This window comes from Orcinus orca, chromosome 10 (assembly GCF_937001465.1).
Source record: "Orcinus orca chromosome 10, mOrcOrc1.1, whole genome shotgun sequence".
Taxonomy (NCBI): domain Eukaryota; kingdom Metazoa; phylum Chordata; class Mammalia; order Artiodactyla; family Delphinidae; genus Orcinus; species Orcinus orca.
In genome coordinates this window covers 12,947,208-12,969,375 of record NC_064568.1, presented here as the reverse complement: position 1 = coordinate 12,969,375, position 22,168 = coordinate 12,947,208, and the positions used below count along the sequence as shown (strand labels likewise).

Sequence of the window (22,168 nt, the reverse complement as noted above, 5' to 3'; positions counted from 1 at the left end):
TAGCAGTGTTCTTCAGTTAAAATGCCAGCTTTGTGATGGCCTGTGGAGGCATCTCCTCACAATTATTAAAAGTCCCGTGCTGGTGAATGATGTAGAAATATTTCTAGGGCACATAGACATCCGTACCGGGATGTAATTAGTCCTATTCATCTGCTGATCAAACATACATTTGGCATTGGAAAACAAATTAGCACTGTTCCACAGTAGGTGATGCAAGATGTCCTTGGAGAGTCTGGTCCTCATAATTCATTAATTCAAACCTGGGAGCAGTCAGAATGATGCCTATAAGACAGGGTTGTGCAGTAAAATACAGATGCTTCCAAATGTGGGCTTGCCTCCCCTTTCTAAATCAAGAGTTCCCAAGTACTTCAGTGCCAGCGAAGGCTGTAGGCTGAGGGCATATCTGAAGAAACCCACAGGACTAGGTCAGCAGCTGCTTTATTACGTAAGTTTAAGTGCTTCCAGCATGGATGGCAAACTGCTCCAGAGACACAGAGAAGCCAGACACCTGAGGTCTTGTCCTAGGTGTGTTCTGAAGATGTTGCTGTTGTTATCTCTCAGGCAGGCTCACATATTTTTAATAGGCCATGGCTTGCATCACTAATGTTTTCATCAGCCAGTGTAAAATAAATCCATTAGTCACAGTGTCCTTCATGTGATAATGATAGTTAGAGCTCATTAAAAAGTAATTGTGGCCACTTTCCCCTACTTTATCAGCAGGATTCAGCTGGTGATTTGATGATCCGGAACATCCAGCTGAAGCATGCTGGGAAATACGTCTGCATGGTCCAGACAAGTGTAGACAAGCTGTCTGCCGCTGCTGACCTGATTGTGAGAGGTATGGGAATTTTGGGTTTTGTTCTTAAAATATATTTGTGATATCTGCTCCTGCACAGAGTTCTAAAAACCTCAGTGGTTTAGAATTACAGGGGAAAAGACGATAGAAGGTAAACATTGTAAACAGTGGTTAAGAGTCTACAGAAGTTTTGTGTGCAGCTATTTCTCGTAGGGGATCAGAAAGTGCAGAGCAAATTCAGTTACTCTGTACTGAAAATAACTCCTATAAATGCTCCCAGTACTCTGATTTATAGTGTTGGAGTTCAACACCAGAATAACTAGAACAGAATAACTTTAGATTAGGAAAAGCAAATAGCTTAAAGAAGGATGAAACTGTGCCTTTTGCTGTTTCGTCTGGGCTCAACCAAATTACAGTAAGTCCCCTACATACAAACCTTCAAGTTGCAAACTTTCAAAGATGCAAACTTGGGTTCCATCAACGTCAGGCGTGAGTGAAACTGCAGCTTGCCCTCCGTCTTCTGTTGTTGACAATCTTTCAACTCTACCATCTCCCACTTCCTCTCCTTCCTGCAGTCAGTAACTCTTCTTGCGTGTTGACTTGATGCCAGCCCCTGTATGCCAGCTGTTATACTGTACTGCTGTACTTTTCAAGGTACTGTACTGTAAGATTAAAAATGTTTTCTTTATTTTTTATGTTTGTTTTTTATGTATTATTTGTGTGAAAAGTATTGTAAACCTATTACAGTACAGTACTATATAGCTGACTGTATTAGTTGGGTACCTAGGCTAACTTTGTTGGACTTAGGAACAAATTGGACTTACGAACTCACCCTCAGAATGGAACTCATTCGCATGTAGGGGACTTACTGTAGTGAGTTAGGTCACTGATGTAACAGTGGCTTAAGTAAAATCATCACCAGTTTTTCCCATTTTTTTTTCCCCTAAAGTTAATAGTTCTGTCCAGTTTCTAAAATATGGCTTTAGGGCTTCCCTGGTGGCGCAGTGGTTGAGAGTCTGCCTGCCGATGCAGGGGACGCGGGTTCGTGCCCTGGTGTGGGAAGATCCCACATGCCGCGGAGCGGCTGGGCCCGTGAGCCATGGCCGCTGAGCCTGCGCGTCTGGAGCCTGTGCTCCGCAACAGGAGAGGCCACAGCAGTGAGAGGCCCGCGTACCGCAAAAATAAATAAAGAAATAAAAAAAATAAAGAAATAAAAAATAAATAAAATATGGCTTTAGAAGGAAATAGTTCCTGCCTGGGATATAGTCAATACGCAGGAAGTTGATGTCAAAACTGACATTGGTGAGATTCTCTTGCATGTGACAGACATGGCCTCACCTCATCCAAATGGCTGTGAATGACTTGACTGAGCTTCAACAAACCAATGTTTAAAGGAACAGTAAGTGGACTTTTAAGAACTATTTTTTAAATTAAAGTTCAAGTCTTTGTGAACCAGTGTACATGCCAGAATCAAACTGATGCATGCTCAGGGGTTTGCTAAAGTTAAATGTAAAGCCAAATCAGAACATCCAAATAATCTCTTAGCCAGCATCTCCTTCATTCGAACCCTAACTATTGGCGTTTAGGAATCTTTGGCCAGCAGAATTTTGAGTGCAAGCAAATACAGGAGGTGTCACATTTGGAGGCAGGATGAATCTGAGTACACAGAGAATAAGATATTATTGGAAGCCACAAAAAGTGTTGCTATGTCCTGTGGGCATAACATGAGGGGGGAGGTGTGTGGAAGTTAGCAACTCAAACGGATTGTCAAGAGAGGATAAGAAAAAAAGCTTTTCCATCAGATCTGCTTTGGTTCCCCTCTAAATCGCCTTAAAAAACTTTCTATAATGGAAGGAGTAAGGGCCAGAGAAGAGAAAGAACTTCCAACCTGGGTAGAGCTACCCACAGTATAACCTACGGGACCGGGTTTATTTCCATTTTAAAATACACCAGAGCTGGTCTGCTCTCCCACTGGGGACCAAAAGAATTCTGTTGTTGAAAATGTATCCTCTATTTCATTAGGATAATGTTCAGATCAGCAGTTTAAACGCCAATAAATTAGACTAATAAATATTTAAATTAGTAATAGTTGAATTTCTTAAATGATATTGTATACTTCATTTCACAGAAAATAACATGAAATACCAAGAGGAATTTGCAAATGCGGTCTAAGAGAACATCTAGCCTGATCAGTTAATAAAGCCAATAAATTAATATGCCATTTTAAACCATCATCTTTTGTTTAACCTCCTCCTAGCTCTGCCCTTTCAGCTTTTCTGCGTGTTGCAGAGGCAAGGCTGGTATGCGTTGCACTGACATGTAACAGATTTTTGTGTCTGAAACTAGTAAAGCTTTGAGTCTTGTCTCTGGCTTCCTTGATTCTCTGATATCTACTTTATTTAATCTAGAGCACTCGAACAGCAGCTACAAAGGCCACCCTTCCCTGAGAAAGAAACAGGGATGCAGGTGTAACACCTGCATTCCCTCTGCTGTTGCCTGTGACACAAACTGTTTGAGCCCCAGACCATGTTACCACTTTGCTCAGAGGATAAACATTTGCTCATTTTGTCATTTTGAAAGAGAGACCCAACTTCCCCAAAACAAAGGTGGTAAACATTCTGCAGGGTGTAGCATATCTACACTTGGGTGGGGCTGGTAGCAGGGACATAACAAACAGCAAACCGCGCTGTGAAAGTACCATCTTACCCCCCTTGGCCAACTTCATGCCACCCCTTCATGTCCTTCTTCCTAGTTGCCAACAGTGGGCTCAGATCTTCCTCTATCAATTTAATTCACTGAGGAATGTGGAGAGGAACACTTTTCTCCTTGTGGTACTTTGATTCTAAAGGCCATGGAAGGAGCATCTATTTTAAGAAAGGATGGGAATGCTAGGATGAGAAAGCTGGTGAGAAAAAAAAAAAAGATTATATTGTCTTCTGGACTTTTCTCTGATTAATAAGAGTCCTGAAGACCAGAGGTTACCTTAGTTCTATCTAGGTGGCATTAGACTGACATGCTGAAATGTCACTATGGAAAATTAATCAGTGCCAGCATACCGACTTGCAGACCTTTCATTCAGGAGTAGGAGGGAGAAGATAAATTTAGTCTCATCTGTGGGTCTATAAGAAATGATTTTTAAAAAAGGAAAGAGAAATTTAGGGCATCACTTAAAGGGTGCGGAAGTGAGTCCCAGAACAAAATGTTACTTCCAGAAATTGCCATTAACTTCTCAGCACTCTGTGAAAGGTCTCTTTCTTCCCTGCCCCTGCGCCGTGGCCTCGTAGTATTTTGGAAGAACATGTGATTGCTGTCCCGGGCCTCAGCACATCCCTCCCAGGAGGATCTCCTTCCTCCTGTCTAATGGACACAAGCTGTGTCGTTATGTGTCCCTCACACTCACCTTCTCTGCCCGGGTGGTCACTTGTTAGAAATGCCTTTAACCGCCTGCTAAGAGCGTTTCATGTTGGAATCAAGGACAGCTTTGAGTCTTTGCTCTGGCTCTGCTGTTATTTTGTGTTTGCTTACCAACCACTTTCCAGCCCTCCGTTTCTTTATGATTTACAAGCCTTCATTTAAAACTGATTTCCGCCCGTTTCAATGGTCTAAGTACAATGGCGGAAACAATGCACATCCAGAGCAGAAGGAGGAAAATACAGGTGTGAAACTTACAGAAACTGCCAATGTGGTCCTTCGACTCTCAACCCGATTTTGAAATCGCTTTGAAGAAGGCACAGTCTTGGGGCTCATGCACACAGGCCACTTTCACAGCAGTTCCCTGGCACGCAAGTGTGTGTTGGCATTTTACGTGGCCATTCCAATGCAGCTGGAATGTACAGAGCAGCACTGAGACCCCCAGAGTTCTAAAGTCACCTTCGCTCACATCATCAGGGGTAGAAATGACCATTTCCAGAAGGCTCCAGTCTTCACTTACCCAGATAACAGTGTCCAACCCATAGTAGGAACTTGTAATATATGATGGATGGATTAATGAATTTGGGCCCTGGTGGTACCACAATATTCTCTCTTGACATCTAGAACAAATATCCTATTGTAATTCTTTGTATACCTACTGGTTTTTCCTATTATATTGTGAAGCTGTGGAAGGAAGGGGCCGGGCCACGTCTCGCTCATCTCTGTAGTTTCAGAGCCTAGAAGAAAGCCAGGCTCCTAATAGCTATTCAAAAAGTAATTGACAAGCGATGAATCTGTGGGTGGATGAATCAACAGTTGAATAGGTCAGTGCCCCGTTCAACAAAGTGGTCACATCCTTGGACATTTGAACACTCTGCTCAACTTCTGAGGGTCTTGCTCTTTCTCAGGTCCTCCAGGCCCCCCAGAGGCTGTGGCCATAGATGAAATTACAGACACCACTGCTCAGCTCTCCTGGAGACCCGGGCCTGACAACCACAGCCCCATCACCATGTATGTCATTCAAGCCAGGACTCCGTTCTCCGTGGGCTGGCAAGCAGTTAATACAGGTACCATGTTGGATGCCTGGTGCTGGTGTCTCACAGGGGCTTCTGAAACTCAGCAGAATGGACACAGCTCTGTGGCAGAAGCCGAGAGGCGTCTAGGTTCTCATTCAGACACAGCTACAGATGAAACTTTATGGCAGTGTTTCCTATACCTCAACCAGTATACTAGTTGATATTTTTCTTTCTACTGATTCATATTTGTTTGTTTGTTAATTTGTTCTAAGCAATAAGTCTGCAATTATAGTAGGTCTGTTGTGTTATATTTTTGACACACATTTTAAAATACATTAGTTATAAAAATAAAAAGCATCATCTATCTGTGCATTGCCTAAAATCATATGTGTACCACTAGTGGGGCACTTTGAAAAGCAGTGGATTATGTTACTGTTTAATCACAGTCTTTGTAAAGTTTGTACACAGCTTTCAAGAAACCCGTATCTAAGGGCTGCGTGGAGCCTCTTGACTTGCTGCCCATTTTTTTAGATGGATATATTTGGGCATGAAGAGGCATGAGATTTTGTAAAATTAAAGAATACATGTGTTGGCCGTACCATCCCTGCTGCTGTCTACACCTCCAAATTGACTCGTGTTGTTATTTTATTTAGGTTTCATTTGAGGAAAATATGGACAAACAAGTAGTTATTGCAAGCAAGTTACACACTCTTCTGGTCTTTCCATGTTAGCTTATCTAACCTCTGAAATGGGTTTCTGTGTTTCCAGCTGAATCATTGACTTTCTTCTGAGTCACAGGAGTGTTTTAGGAAGGAAGGAAAGGAAAAATCTGGAAGTTACGGAGATAAGAATTCTAGTCCTGACTTTGCTAATCAGTAGATTTCTATACATCTTCATATTCCTCTTCTGTTAAATGGGAATAATAAGAATTGTTATGACCCCATACAGAAATGATTGTGATACTTAAAAAAAATAAATTGCTGAATAAATATAATGAAGGACAGGAGTGGGATGAAGATGCTGATTCTCATGACGATAATAATGATGGTTTACAAAAGAAAACAGCTGGAATTGGTTAAGCCCTTCCTATGTGCCGTATGTTCTGCTAAGTGCTTTTCTTGAGTGTTCTCAACTGCACTGTGAATAGATATTGTTATTAGCCTTATTTTATGGTGAGGAAACCAAGGCATGGGAAGGTGAAGCAACTTGCCCAAGGTCGTTTGGCTACTGAGTGTGGAGTTAGGGCTAGAATCCAGGTTGTCTGACTCCAGAACCCACTTTCTTCAACTTTGGAGGGAAGGACTCTAAAAGTGTGGCCCCAAGGAGGCTAGAAGCCGCTGAAGCCTAGTCACAGGGGCCTCAGCTTTGTCACAGGGGACGTCCCTCTGAGTCTCCTGGGCCCATTGGGAAATCTTCATAGCAATTAATTCAAAACCCAAAAGGTTGTGCCGTGAGCATAGAAGCCAAGTCCAGAGCTCCATGGCTTGTGGCATCAAGCAGGGGGCCCTGTCCTCTGTGAAGGGAGGCCTTCCCCAAATCCTGCTGGATGAACACTATCAAATTCTGCCTCTCTGACTCTTTTTCTATTCTTCATGGGCCGTTCCGTTTATGTTTACAGAGTCTTTCTTTTGGTATGCTAACACAGTTCATTAACAGCAGTTGTGTGGACTTATAACATTATTACTCCATTGTTATAATAAGTTACAGAGCTTGAGCCAGGCAGTCAGACGAAGGTGCAAATCCAGTATGACCTTGGGCGAGTCACTTGACCTTTATGTGGTACATTTTCCTCATCTATAAAAATGAAGAGAATAATTTCACCTTACTCATAGGATAGTTGGAAGGATTAAACAATATGCCCAGCCCGATACAGTAAATGCTGAAAAACAGGTGAGGTGAGAACAATAGTGATTATGGTCAAGTAGCTTTGGGCTTCGAAGACTGTCTTTTGTGATGTCATCTGCTGGTGTGTGATTTGAGTTTATTAGTCTGGCACAGAGAGGTCTGGGATGACCTCCCTGCAAGGGCTGTTTGTGCAGCTACCCTCAGATCTGCAGCAATGCCCCGAACACAGTAATGGTGATGATGATGGATAGACGTTCCCATCTTCCTAACATGGAATCCTATGAAACATGGTCACCTTTTGATGTCTTTCAGTCCCAGAACTCATTGATGGGAAGACATTCACAGCAACTGTGGTGGGTTTGAACCCTTGGGTCGAATATGAATTCCGCACAGTTGCAGCCAACGTGATTGGGATTGGGGAGCCCAGTCAGCCCTCTGAGAAGCGGAGGACAGAAGAGGCCCGTGAGTAGCACCAAGGATGCAGGAGCTCCTGTTCCTTAGGGAAAGGCTTTGAATCTCCCTGCTCTTCAGCCCTAACGAGGCTCTGTGCTAGCCCACCCTTCCCTGAGTGACTGTGATCATCAGAAATGAGACCAATAGATGCTCAGCTTTACCATCAGGGAGTTTCATTATTTTGTTGGTGTTTTTGTTTTTATTTTTATATATTAACTTTTATTGAAGTATAGTTGATGCACAATATTATATAAGTTATAGGTGTATAATATGGTGATTCACAACTTTTGAAGGTTATACTCCATTTATAGTTATTATAAAATATTGGCTATATTCCCCTGTGTGATATGTCCTTGCAGCTTATTTTGTACGTAATAGTTTGTACCTCTTACTCCCCTACCCCTACACTGCGCCTCCTCCCTTCCCTCTCCCCACTGGTAACCACTAGCTTGTTCTCTCTCTCTGTGAGTCCCAGCAGTGAGTTTCAATCCAGAGTTATGTTCTCACTCTTCCTTGGGTTCCCTGGTACAGGGCGAGACACTCTGCTTCGTTCTCTCAAACACCACGTCTTTCTTCACTGGTTCCTTTGTCACCAAGACTCTCCTACCAGGATTATTATTTTTTCAAATGCACACCCACACTTCAAATGAAATCAACTCACAGAAATGTCAAGTGGCAAAGAATAAGTTCTTCAGAAATGTTCAGTAAATCTTCTTAGGGTATAAACCCTTCCCAAAAGCTAAGATTAGGAACATCCTAGTAATTCACGCAAGCCCGGTCGGCAGTTTTACAGGGACTTCTGTGTACGCAGCTTGGGTGAGCACGGTGAGAGAACAACATAAATTCACCTGCATCCCTTGTATTTGTCTCACATAGAGTGGGAGGCCTAGTGTGGGTGTGTGTGAAGGTCCCAGCTGCAATGAGGCCAAATGTTTATTGAAGGAAGAGGAAGGCCCCAGAGCAAATGGAAACTCTGACCCTACTCTTGGACACAAATCCATCTGGCTGTATTTCGTTGGCTTTATCCAAGGGGACATTCCCAGTCACCAAATCTATACCCCAGCCGGACATTTTTAGATTCTGTCTGGAGTCTTTCATTTACAGGATGATACTATAGCTAACCGCATGCTTCCTTTTCCCCTCCAAAATCGTAATTTAATGAATTCCTCTCAGCAATCCTGAGGGGGAAGCTAGCATAATTTGCCCTCTTTTACAGAGGAAACTGGGAGTCAAAGAGGTTAAGCACGGTGAGCCAGGGGTCAACCTCTGTCCACCACTTCCTTCAACACCCAGCTCAAAACTCACCTTCCTCTGAGAAGCCGTTAGCCCAGCCTGCGCTTCAGATGGCCTCCGCACTCCTCCGTTCTGTCTGTGCCGCATGTTGTTGGTTGTCGACATCGCTCTGGAATCGTCCTGCATGTGCTCCCACCCTCCAGCTAGACTGTGAGCTCTGCACGGGCAGAGTGTGTATCATCACTTCTTTGTGTACCGCCACGTGGCTCATAAACGCCTACCCAAGCCTTAGAACCAGAACCTCAGTCCTTTCCTCATCCCCCTGAACTTTGGCCTCTAGGGGTGGAGCTGAATCTTTGTTCAGTCACGTCAGATAACAGGTGTGCCTCTTGTTGAATGGGAAAGAGGTAACTCATAGCAGTTTCCTGGGTATGTTTCACTTCCACGAGCTGATGCTTCGGGACCCTCGACCATACAATTTCTCATCTCAGAGCTGTGTGCATCCGAGGATCTGTTTAAACTGAGTCACCTCAGCCCGGCAACCTTGCCGGCCCTCTTGGCCTTTGCCGCCTGACATGACTTGTTTTTTTGTCTCCTGAACAGTCCCCGAAGTCACCCCAGCTAACGTCAGTGGAGGCGGAGGCAGCAAATCTGAACTGGTTATAACCTGGGAGGTAAATGAATCGCAGAACGAAAGGAACATACATTAGCCTAGGCTATTTTATCATTTTACTCTGTGTTAAACGTATATGGGAAGTCGCCTTCTCTGTTTTTAACAGCCAAAATCCGTTTGAGTGCAAACACCCGCTGTCGCGTGAATGGCTAGCAGGGAAAGATGGCGCTTCCCCGTCAGTTGTGGAGTCAAGTTTTAATTCAGTTGGTCACAGGAAAAACAATCATGAAAGGGAAGAGAACGTAAGAAAAAATGTATATATGTATAATATGCACATTAAAGAAGGCTGGTTTAGAGCAAACCAGTTTTTCTTTTTTTCCTGAATTACTGCAAGGCCAATTGATTTAAAACATCTGCCCACAATAGACTCCGTGTACCAGCACAATTTCCTAAGATTGGCTTTGCTGCAGGAGCCCTCTTGTGTAAAGTGTTTTTTCACCCACGTAGAGGTGTGTTAGTCACCACTTTATTAAAAATTGATTTTGAGACAGGAGGTCAGAGTTTCAGAAAGAGTCCACAATGATTTTGAAGGATTCTAGGCAACAGCCGCGGAAGTTCCAATCTGTCATTTAACCAGAGCCCCAGCAGTGAGAGAAACCACTCACCCCTTCCAGCCCAGCACTTCCGGGCTGAGAGGGAAGATCTTGCCTGAGCCAGGATGGTCCTCACTTCTTTGGTGAGAGCTCTTTCAATGAGTGTCCGTGTGACCCTGGAGGAAGGATCCTACTAGATGGTACATGTTGGGAATGTTGCTTTTTAGATCAACTGTCCAGTGTCTTCCACAGTCATTTCCTACAGTTTCAGAGCTGGGTCTCCCCCATCAGGAAGCCAGGCTCTCCACTGCAGGTTTTCATTGATTTTTTTTGAACCCTGCTTCAATCCCCCCCGAATATCTCTGGTAGACTGATGGCAAATCCCAAATTGAAGACTCTTGACAAAGCCCCCAATAAGATAGCATGAACACAGGGGCGTGTATGGGGGTGGGGAGTGGAATAAAACAATGTAGCATCTGCATCAAAGTCCTGCAGCCTCTGAAGACCGCCTCCCTTTCTTCCCAGACGGTCCCTGAGGAATTACAGAACGGCAGAGGCTTTGGTTACGTGGTGGCCTTCCGGCCTTATGGCAAAATGATCTGGATGCTGACCGTGCTGGCCTCCGCGGACGCCTCCAGATACGTGTTCAGGAATGAGAGCGTGCATCCCTTCTCTCCCTTCGAGGTTAAAGTGGGCGTCTTCAACAATAAAGGAGAAGGCCCTTTCAGTCCCACCACGGTGGTATATTCTGCAGAAGAAGGTATGATGTTGCTTCAATTCTGAGATGTTGACTTTAGGACGTACAATCAATTTAGCACTCTACCCATAAACTGAAGGCATATCCTGAATCAAGAAAAGCGTACTATGAAAAATACGATTCATTATCTACCACCAGTCCCTTAGAAAGATAGCAGCTCCACGGTGTATAAAAACAAATGCTTATCCTTTAGTAATTCCACTGCTAAGGACCAGAATCTCAGGTACCATATAAGATCTTCATGTCTATGTATTTATCACATTACTTTCAACAGAATTCTATTTTATTTTATGCCTTTAAGTGAATGCCAAAATATAATTTGTATTTCCTCTCAAGATGATTTTTTTCATAAATCACATTGTACTCAAAAATTTTTCTGTTATTAAAGAATAGAGTAAGTCACAGAGCAGTGTGATTGCTCTCATTGTCATCTCTGGTGTTATCATGTTTAGGGGTTCTCACTCATTTTCACTGCCTCTGTGCCATCCCTGCTCTCAGAATACCTCTCCTAATGGCCTTCATCTCCATCGGAGCTCGCCTTCATTGTTTCAAAGGTGATGTTCGGAATGAGACCATATTAAAAGTTGAGTCACTGACTTGGGAGTAAGTGAAGATGCAATAAATTCTTCCATCCAATTAAAAAAGTCAGCCCCTTAGACTCAGTGGTCCTCCATGATCTAGCCCCCACCTCTCTTTTCTGCCTCAACTCCTGCCCCTCTTCCCTGCATACTTCATGTTCCAACCATAGCCAAAGGACTTGCAATTCTCCAAACAAGCTTGAGCCCCTAGTATATGCTTCACCTTCTCTTAAAGTTCCCTGCTTTGCCCACCTTGTGACCTCATGGTCATCCTTCAAAACTCAACTCAAACAGCCAAGGTCTTCTCTCATTTTCCCAGGCCCACGGAGTGAGGTGCTTCTCTTTTTCCTTGTGTCTTAACATTGCTCTGTTATAATTCTCATCTCAATGTATTATGAATTTTGAATTTTAGTTTTGTGTGTTTCTTGAGGGCCGGCTATTTATTTCTTACCTCTGTGTCGCCAGTGTCGAAACGTGTATGACACACAGACCCCTAATAGATACTGAATGAATTAACACATAAATAGAATCACACATTGTTATAAATAGACAAAACCTTAGGGGTCTCCATGTATACCATTTTCTGGAACAGAATGTGCATTCCAGAGGGAACACACAAGTTGACTGTAAACGTACTAGATGAACCTTTAAAATTATTTAATACTTACGTATTGATTTGAGTTGCATCAGAAAAAAATACAGCTATCAAATCAAAACCAGGATTTCATTTGTGTTATAACTCACAACATGCCTGAGTTGTTCATTAAGAAAGACCACTGAAAGGAAAATCTTTACATAAAAGTGGTACACAGCTCTGGCAAAAATCTGGCAAAAAGAACTGAAATTTAGGAGACAGACTGGGTCCAGACTCTCCTTTGCAGCTGAGGAGGTTGAGGCCCAGAAAGCATAAATGACTTGTACAGCCAAGCTCGTAAGACGTGCAGCTGTCTGTGCAGAACTGAACCGTCACCCGGCCCTCCTGAAACTTAGTCAAGTCAGTTGACTCTCCTTTTTTCTGTCTAATTTTCGTAACCAGTGACTATGACTCTCACCTAGGACAAATGCTAATTAAGAAGGATGTGTGTTAAATAAATTGCTGGCTATGAAACGTGGTACTTAAACTTAAGTGTCCTGGGTTACTTCCCTTCCACCTACCCCTAAATGTAAAAGCCAAAGACTGAAAAAGTCTCTTCACCACCATCTCCATCACCATTCTCTCCCAGCTGTTAATGATGGTTTCTCTGTAAAATGAGGGTTTGGATCATAATCACTAAGGACTATTCTATAATCATTGATTCTTTGCCCATATGATGTCTTTGCATCTAGAAGCCTATTCTGATGCAGCTGATAGAGTCATAACTTTTTCCATACTTATCTGCAGAACCCACCAAAGCACCAGCCAACATCTTTGCCAGAAGTCTTTCTGCAACAGATGTTGAAGTCTTCTGGGCCTCCCCCATGGAAAAGAATAGAGGTCGGATACAAGGGTATGAGGTAAGCAAGAGACAGGTGCCTTGGTTCTGGGAAAGGGTCCCTACCCCTCAATGAGAACTTTCTAGACACCCTCTGATGGGAAAAAGACCTAAAGTTCCATTTAGAGGCATTTGTTTGCATTTGTTTTAGAGAATCGTTGTTTCTAAAGGAGCGTGAATGGAAGCCCTGAGCATTCCACTGTGAGATTACCCATTTCCATGGTACTCTCCAGAGAGCTCTGTCTAAATACATGCAGGTCTAAGCATGTATAAGATGGTTGGCAAAATGAGCTTTGACTTCTGATACACCGAGGATCACTTGGGCTCAAAACAAGGTGGGGAAAAAGGGAGAAGTACCCAACCATGACTGTGCCAGTTTACCATCTCACTCTGAAGCTAAGAACAAAAAGGGGGCCTTTGTAATTATCGATGATTTCTCAGCACGCACAAAGCTCTTGGTTCTGAAAGCTCTGCTTACGACTTGCTGTATAGAAAATTAACTCTGTCATAAGAATCTTGTATTAAAAAAAAAATCACCTGATGACGTTGGAGATATCCCCAACAGGTATGACATCCAAGGTCTTCCTTTTTATTTTCTCAGGTAAAATACTGGAGACATGACGACAAAGAAGAAAATGCTCGAAAAATACGAACAATAGGAAATCAGACATCAACAAAAATCACCAACTTAAAAGGCAGCGCTCTGTATCATTTAGCTGTCAAGGCATATAATTCTGCAGGGACAGGCCCCTCCAGTGCGACGGTCAACGTGACAACCAGAAAGCCACGTAAGAACATTCTTGCTCAGAAATATTTTAGAGATTCATCAAACATATTCCAAGTTCATTCCCATCCCCACCTCCCAGTGATCATTTGCATACTAATTGGTATCATTATGGAAATTCAGATTTACCTTAGCATTTTAACTGAACCTTTCCGAATACCATGCAAAATTCATTGCTCCGGAGGACAGAAAGATCAATGTTTTCTCCTCACTGGGAAGGGCCACTTCTTTTAGCTATAAATGTTAGGCGACCAACTGAATCTTTTTCCATTTGCAATGCTGTATCTCGTCAGATTTTAGTGACCTTGAAGACACATATTAGTGCAATAGCCCGTTAAATTGCCTCCACTCTCGAATTCTAGGAAGGAGATATTCCTCAGAATCCATTGAGACTTAATAATCTGTGACTTCGTATATCTTAAATTTTTACAGCGCCAAGTCAGCCCCCCGGAAACATCATATGGAATTCATCGGACTCCAAAATTATCCTGAATTGGGATCAAGTGAAGGCCCTGGATAATGAGTCGGAAGTAAAAGGATACAAAGTGGGTAATTTCTTTTTGCAGAGGCACCTACTCCTGCTGTTAGTGGGGACAGACTGTTCTCATGAATCTTAAGAACCCTATCTTCGGGGCTTTCCTGGTGGCGCAGTGGTTTGAGAGTCCGCCTGCCGATGCAGGGGACACGGGTTCGTTCCCCGGTGCGGGAAGATCCCACGTGCCGTGAGCCATGACCACTGAGCCTGCGCGTCCGGAGCCTGTGCTCCACAGCGGGAGAGGCCACAGCAGTGAGAGGCCTACGTACCGCAAAAAAAAAAAAGAACCCTGTCCTCTCTCTCCCTGACAGAGCTCTGGCAGCCTCTTTCTCCCAAACACCGAAGTGGTTTGGTCTGAGTTTTGTCAACAGCCCATGACAGCTGGTCAGGATTTAGAGAATCGTCTATACTTCGGGCTCAGGCAGAGACAATCAGAAATAGTTAAAGACCTTGTGGTTGGGTCTCCAAAAAATCATGAAGAACCACATTTTAAACATTTCTACTGTCAGTTTTGTTCTGTGCTTGTCTTGATGGTATTTTTAATCAACAGTAGTAACTTCTCCCTATTACTAATGGTTAATCTTTTTTGTTCATGTTCCTATTGTTAGGGGTATGTATACACACACACACACACACACACACACACACACACACATACGTACATATACATACATATACACAAGGATTTTTTAGGACGTTCGTTTGCCTGATCCCATAAATGTTAGCCTGACTTTAAAGAACTAGAAAAGAAAATGGATGTAGCCCTGGTGCCACAATTAAAGGGCATTTTAAGTATCTTGTTTTGTTTTACTTTTAAACAACATTTGAGGCAATGCAGGCCAAACAAAACTAGTCTGCAGGATGCATCAAGCCTGCAGGCTGCTATCTGGTGACATTTTTGGATGCAGCTGTTGAGAGTAGCATAGTGACAGTGCTGTCAGGCATTCGTTACAGTTAGTAAAGCCAGGGCTGGAATTGGGAGTTGACATAGTTGGCCATAGAGCCTTAGGTGATGTGATTAGAGAGGGATTCAGAAACCCTCGCTGCTATGGGCTATTTTTCCTTCATCCATGTGGCACAGTGATTTGTATTCTGCCAGCAGAGAAACATTCCCTAAGAACTAATCTTCAGACCTTTCACTGGATCCCTTTGTAAAAGCAAACTCTCTGGAAGGGTCTTACAGAATAGAGCAAAAACGACCACATTTTGGTGCTCTAGTCATTATGTGACTTTAGGTAAATCATGTAACCTTTCTGGGACTGCATTTCTCTTTTATTAAAGGGGAAATCTTCCAGTATCTTCATTTTCCCCTGAGCCTTTGCATCTCTATTCCGTCTCCCTGGGACTGCCACCTCTTGCATCTGCATCCTTAATCAGCCACTCATCTTTCGGGTCTAAGATGAGAAGCCTTCCCTGATGGCCAGAGCTCTCGCTGTTTGTCAGATTTTTTTAAAGTACTTTCCATCCTCTCGGGTAATTGTAATTGGCTGATGACTTATTGTGAATCCCCAGACTGTGGGCCTCACGAGCACAGTGCCTGAATGGTCCCCATGATTTCTCAAGCCAAGGATGCATTCACTATGGTGGTATTAAAGGGAGCCCTCATTTCTTGAACTCCTGAATCATTAGTCTCTTAATGAGACATAATGGGAAAGAGTTCATCTGATCAGTTTTATGTAAGACGAGAGAGATGTGGGGTTTGGTAGGCTGGAAGATGAGAGAGGAGAGTGTAGGCTCAAAGAAAGCAAAGAAAGAAGGCAAAAGTGAAGACAGACCTTGCAACTTTGGGGTCTGACCCAGGCTAACACTGCCGGGACTGAACACAGCACGAGAGAGATGCAGATGTGATCTGGGACGAATTAATTTAACCAAACCAAGGAGGAGAGTGAAAAAACAAACAAACAACAAAAAAAAACGGGAGCGAGAAAGTCTTCCTCCCTGCTTCCAGTGTCACCCAGTAGAACAGAGAGAGAAAACACAACAAAAATTCAGAAAGCTTTAGGAGTCCCTGTGGAGGGGCACAAGTTCCATGAGTGAACCTCTTACTAGATTTTAAGCTCATGTTGAAGCTGGTGCTGAAATAAATTTGAAAGGCAGGGAGCTGCCTAAAGTACTTCAGGGAACCAAGCAAAATGTTAGTCGGGCAAGAAATCCTGAAGATCATTCAGCCAAAGCCCTTCCTTTCGCAGATGTGAAAACCGAAGGCCATTGAGTAAAGTGACTTGGAGTGCCCTCAGCTTTCACAGGGCAGGGATCTGTATGCAAGCTGAATTTTACTTCAGTGAACTGGGTCTAAAAGACTATAGGCATTTTTAGAAGAAAACTTGGAAAATGAGTATTATTTAGTTGCTACTTCTTTGTCTTCCTGCCCCCTCTCAGAAACTCTCATATGAGCTTGTCTTGGTAGCACTTTTCCAAGGAGGCCCTTCTTATATATATATTTTTTAATTCAACAGACACTCTTGCAGACATTTAGAAGATTCCCCTGAGCAGCACAGAATCGGGCAGGTGTGGTGGAATCAAGCAGTATAAGACCAACACGGCAGTATTCAGCTCCCAGAAAAGAACTGGGGCTTCACGGAGGATTGGGGAAACTTTTTATTTCTATAGAGCTAGAATAAAACATTGGAACAAATTACAGCTGGAGAGCATGGAACCTTTTCAGATGTGAGCTGCAGATGGGGTGATATAGGCTAATTTGGTATGGGGGGGATCCAAAATGTATTTATTTAATATATTCGTCACAAGGGCTCAACCACAGACTTAATTAAAAAAAAAGAAAAAGAAAAGAAACAAAAAGGACACCACAGCTCAAGATAGAGTCCTATCCAGAAATCAAGGAAAGAACAGACTATCTCAGGAAAAAAATTAAAAGACAACACAGCAAGAGCCATGGATTTAGGCTTTTTTTTTTCCCCCAAATATGGTTTTTCACGTTGGAGCTAAACTGTATCTATGAAAAATAGAGTGGCACCTCCGAGTTGGGAATTTCATGCCTTAGGAAGCGTCACTCATGGCTGGGTATGAAGTGTGTAAAATGCTGCAGAAACCACATGTGCTGACAGTAGAGGAAAGACGATTAACAAGGTTAGACCAGGTGGTAGTAAAGGGCCCTTTGTGACTTTTGATTTCCAGTTCGACTCAATTCCTTCCCTGCCCTTTAGGGCTGGGACTGGAGGAGCCAGACTCCCTACACATCCTCATTTAGATCCCAAGGAATCTCACGTAGCTGGTTACAGATATTGAAATGCTACATATACAATGTTAATGTTCAGGGATATATATAGTTCTGTAAAAATTATACATCTGTGTGTATGTGTGTGTATTTTTGGTTTTCTACCTAAATTGTTGAGATTCGTGGGATTTCTGCTTGCATAAATAGTCTCAAAAAGAAGTTGACTTTAGAAAGTTTAAGGTGCAAAATATTCTTTCAGCACAAAGTGTCAAGCTACTTTATGATACTTGAGCTAAAAAGAGAGCGTCTGGTTTCAGTATCACAAACTAAACTGTCTACAGAGCCAGGCAGGTTATGTAAAGGGATTCAGTTAGCTTAATCCTTTCAATGAATACTGTCAGTATACGTGCCAAGCACTGTTTTAATTCTTAATTTTGTAATAACCCATGAAGTAGGTGCAGTTATTAGCCCCAGTTTTATAGATGAAGAACTCATGGCATAGAGTTTAGTAACTTGCCTACTTCACGTAGCTAGTATTTTTTTCACTGATTTATTGAGATATAGTTGACGTATAACATTGTGTAAGTTTAAGGTATACCGTGTGTTGATTTGATACATTTATATATTGCAAAAAGATCACCACCATAGCATTTACTAATGCCTCCATCCCATCACATAATTACCATTCCTTGTTTGTGGTGAGAACATTTTAGATCTACTCTCTTAGCAACATTCAAGTATATGGTACAGTGTTGTTAACACAGCTAGTATATTGAAGACCTGTGCTCTGAACACAGGCAGTGTGGATCCAGAGTCCCACCTTTTAACCACTCAGCTATTCTGCCTGCCATCAGTAAACAAACAGATCAAGTGGTAATAAAGTAGCACCAAGAGAAATAACTCAGAGTGAGGAGAATAAACAGTGCCATGGGATAGATAGGAGAGACATTATTTTAAATAAAGCACAGGGAAAGGCTCTGTCAAGAGGTGAAATTTTGATTGGGCCATGAAAAAAGGAGAGAATAAGATAGGCAGCTCTCTGAGAGTGTTCCAAGCATAGTGAACAGGATATGCAAAGGTCCTGAGGTAGATACATGCCAATGTGACACAATAGGAAGTGTTGGAGAGTGTGATAAGTTACAGAGCTTGTGATGGTCCAGGATAGGCATCAGCTTCTCAGCTCCAGCCAATTATTGCCAGACAGGAATGTAGACCAGTGTGGCCATATCTTCCAGTTTTTAGTAGAACCCAAAACTTTATCATGTATAGTTTCTTGGTTTGTACATGTTGACATCTAACTCAAAAAAAAAAAATGTAAACCCACTAAGGGCCCAATAGTTAAAATATGCAGGCCAAATGTTACCCATGGGCCACGAGCTTTCTATGATCTAACCGCCCTTGTTTTGCATTCATGAAGACAGAGACCAGAGAGGGGAAGCAAGTTGCCCACAGTGGTGGCCAAGCTGGTCTCAGTTACGAATATAGGCTGTGAACCCAGACTGCCTGGGTTTGAATGCTGGATCCCCCACTTACTGGCCATGAGACCCTGGGCACATTGCTAAACATCTCCAGGTCTCAGATTTCTCATCTTTAAAATCAGAATAATAACAGTGCCTACCTCAAGGGGTAATCTATATTAGCACATAGAATATAAAGTGTTCAAACACATAGTAAGCATTCAATAACGTTTGATTCTATCATCAGGATTCCCACAAATTCACTCTTCCTCTGTGTCTTCCACTCTGGATTATAGGAAATGCAAGCACAGCCTTTAAGTCAATCAGCTGAACCAAGTGTATTGTGTAAATAAAGGTTTTACAGGCCTTTATTTAGGTGCCACTGCAGTCCCCATCATTAGAAGACTGATAAGCAATGCTGATAAAAGGGCAGTTTTTTCCTGGAAGTCTTTCTTTTGGATTTACAGTTGAAACGAGTTGAATCCTCTGTGCTCCGGCAGAGCTGAATCAAAGAAGCAATTTAGTCCTCAAAGCCAGGTGTGCCCTTGCATCCCATCAGCCAGCTCATGTTCCTGAAGGGCCGTGATGAGATGCTGTGACGGTCCTGAATGCGCCTCAGGATTTATTTGAGCCTGATCGTTACTGAGGGGATGCTGAGTTTGATACAACTGATGCTCTGAGAAGGAAGGGGGACGCTTATGAATCTTTCCACCTCAAGGAAATTGTGTTTTCCACCTTGGATTAGAGAGACATAAATAAAGGTGATGAAATGCCAGGAAACAAATGGGATCTAAACCGTTTTAAGGGACTTTTATGAATTTCACTTGTGTTTGATTTTTTTTTTTGCAGTGGTAGGGCGGGTAACCCTATGTCTCTGACCTCAGCCAATCAGAATTTACAGTGGGTCTTAGGGAAAGAGGAGCCAGTCCTGTGGTTCTCAAAGTGTGGTCTCTGGAGCAGAGGCAATGGTGTTACCTGGGAACTTGTTAGAGATGCAGATTTTTCAAGTTCCACCTGAAACCCACTAAATCAGAAACTCTGGGGTGGAGCCCAGTGTTCTGTGTTTTAATAAGCCCTCCAGGCAACTCTGATGCAGGCTCAGGTTGGAGAACGCTGATCTCCTTCATGATTCACTGAATGAACATCCCCTGAAGATCTTTCTTAACCATGTGTCACGGCCTGGACCCTTCTGCTATGGAGCCTGACTCAGGAGGGCTGGGGCGAGGCTGGAGAAGGATTTCTCAGCCTCCCCACTGGTGCCACTTTGAGCTGGATAATTCTCTGTTGTGGGGCCTGTCCTCTGCGTTATAGGAGGACCCGCCCACCCGTTGTGACAACAGAAAATGTCTGCAGACATTGCCAGATGCCCCAGGGAACAAAACTGGTCCTCCCCGCTCCCACCCCTGTTGAGAACCAGTGGCCTGCAGCTTCAGTATTTTTTACAAGCTCCCCAGGTGCTTCTAACACACAGGACCAGAACCATTCATGTTACCCAACCCTTTTTTTTTTTTTTTTTTTTTTTTATTGTCAAGAGAAATGATGGGTTATGGTGATTTAAGAGTACAGGCTTAGGAGCCCTCTTCTTACCACTCACCAGCTCTGTGACATCTCTGGGCCTCAGTTTCCTCATCTGCAGAAAAGAATAACCGTGCCTGTCCTGTCAGGTTGTTGTGGCAGTTAAATATGGTCATGTCAATAGAGTGCCTGGCTCATTGTAAACATCAGAAAGTATTTGTGGGACAGTTCTCGTCACAATTATCATATCCAGAAAGGCAGGTGCACCTCTCTGGGCCTTTATCTTTTGTTCCTGGTGGGAATTGTTGGTGACCACAGTAGGCAATGCCAGGTGGTGAATGTATTTTCGAGAGAGCTAGTTGCCTATCTCTTCACATGAACTACCAGCCTAGTCTCTGACCCAGAGGAAACCAAGAAGGGGAACAAAGAGTGGCGCTGTTGAAGCTACAGACACTTCTAGAGTGAGAGTAATTGCCCCATAACATCCCCTCTTTTCTGTGTAGCTGAAAAAGCAGTCCAGTGTCCTCTGGGGGTTATAGCGCTTGTCTTTCAGAGATGCTCTCCCTGTTCTGAAATGTCCTCTTTCCAAAGGATTAATAATAATGATAACTTTTGGCCTGATTTTTACACCTTACTTTTTGCTTCTAACCTTTGCCGTGTATGTTTGTACCTTTTGTTCCTTTTAAGGCTTCATAGATACTGTTTCTTACATGCTTCCTTTGAGCCCTTCATTTTATTCAGTCCTGTGCAATTGTAAAGACTTCCCAGAAAAGTGGGTGTTATTGTCCCCGTTTTACAGATGTGGGCAGTGAGGCTCAGAGCGGGAAAGTAAGTGGACCACGGTCACACAGCAGCCAAGTCTGTCCTCATGCCAAAGACCCTCATGCGTAACTGAGCTCTGTACATCCACCTTCTCCATGTGTGTTAACTGACCTTCCAGAGGCTACATGAGGCCACACAGCACGTCGTTAGACTCATGCTAGCCCCGCTGCCATGCTGCACAACGCTTTAAACTCTTTCCTCATAATGAAATCAGTGGTGGCTGCAGACATGCCCCTCGCTATTAAATGAGCCTTCCAAATGCAAGTGGGCAGCCTGACAACCTCGGCGTCCCTGCATGTCACTGGTGTCCGGAGGTGAAAGTGAAGGAATGCTCCATCCTTGGGGCCTTTGTGAGCACAGCAGGTGATACCTGTTCTTTCCATATTGGCAGGTCTTGTACAGATGGAGCAGACAAAGCAGCACATCTGTCATTGAAACCAATGAAACATCAGTGGAGCTTTCTTTGCCTTTTGATGAAGATTATATAATAGAAATTAAGCCATTCAGTGATGGAGGAGATGGCAGCAGCAGTGAACAGATTCGAATTCCAAAGATATCAAGTAAGAATGTCTTTTTTTGCCTCTCTTCTCCCTGTCTGCCCTATCTCCTAAGCTTCCCAGTGAGTCAGGGCTAGGGTGAAATTAAGCCCGGAAAAAAAAAAAAAAAAGCTAAAATAAAAATGGACGATACCATCTCCCTTCCTCAGACCGCTGGTATTTGCTGACCTCAGGTAGTTTTGTGCAGAAGACAGTTTGACTAGTTTTGACTGATTTAATCAGCTGGCTATCAAAGATCAGGTTAAAGCAGCCCCAAATCAGTCACCCAGGCTTCTCCATGTGGACCCATGTAGTTTGCATCTACAATAACCCCAAAATTACAGCTTAGAAAGTTAAAAGCGTGACTCAGGAAGAATAAGCAAAGCGTTCTTCAAAATGCTCTGGAAACGTGTCCGTAGTGACACAATATAATGTCTTTGGCCGAAAATATTTTGAACTTGACACTGTTTATTTTGAACATGCGTATGTAACATATGTACATAAATGCACATGTCTACAGATAGTCAAGATTATCTTTGTTTACAAAGACTGTTGAAGAGTGTGTTCTTTTTTGAGC

The 22,168-nt window shown here is 43.1% G+C and overlaps 1 protein-coding gene across 5 annotated transcripts in view; it reads left to right on the top strand.

The window, feature by feature from the left end:
- The window catches only part of CNTN4 (contactin 4), a 966,359-nt gene that overhangs the window by 939,476 nt on the left and 4,715 nt on the right, over positions 1 to 22,168 (top strand). For 4 of the 5 annotated variants that reach the window (XM_004274769.3, XM_049715562.1, XM_049715561.1 and 1 more), the window contains 9 exons: positions 718 to 838; positions 5,116 to 5,274; positions 7,381 to 7,530; positions 9,358 to 9,428; positions 10,486 to 10,720; positions 12,677 to 12,789; positions 13,369 to 13,555; positions 13,984 to 14,096; positions 21,447 to 21,615. In XM_004274769.3, coding sequence (XP_004274817.1) covers positions 718 to 838; positions 5,116 to 5,274; positions 7,381 to 7,530; positions 9,358 to 9,428; positions 10,486 to 10,720; positions 12,677 to 12,789; positions 13,369 to 13,555; positions 13,984 to 14,096; positions 21,447 to 21,615 — 1,318 coding nt within the window. The remainder of the gene's footprint in view (positions 1 to 717; positions 839 to 5,115; positions 5,275 to 7,380; positions 7,531 to 9,357; positions 9,429 to 10,485; positions 10,721 to 12,676; positions 12,790 to 13,368; positions 13,556 to 13,983; positions 14,097 to 21,446; positions 21,616 to 22,168) is intronic. The other variant, XM_033437184.2, reaches the window with a different exon arrangement.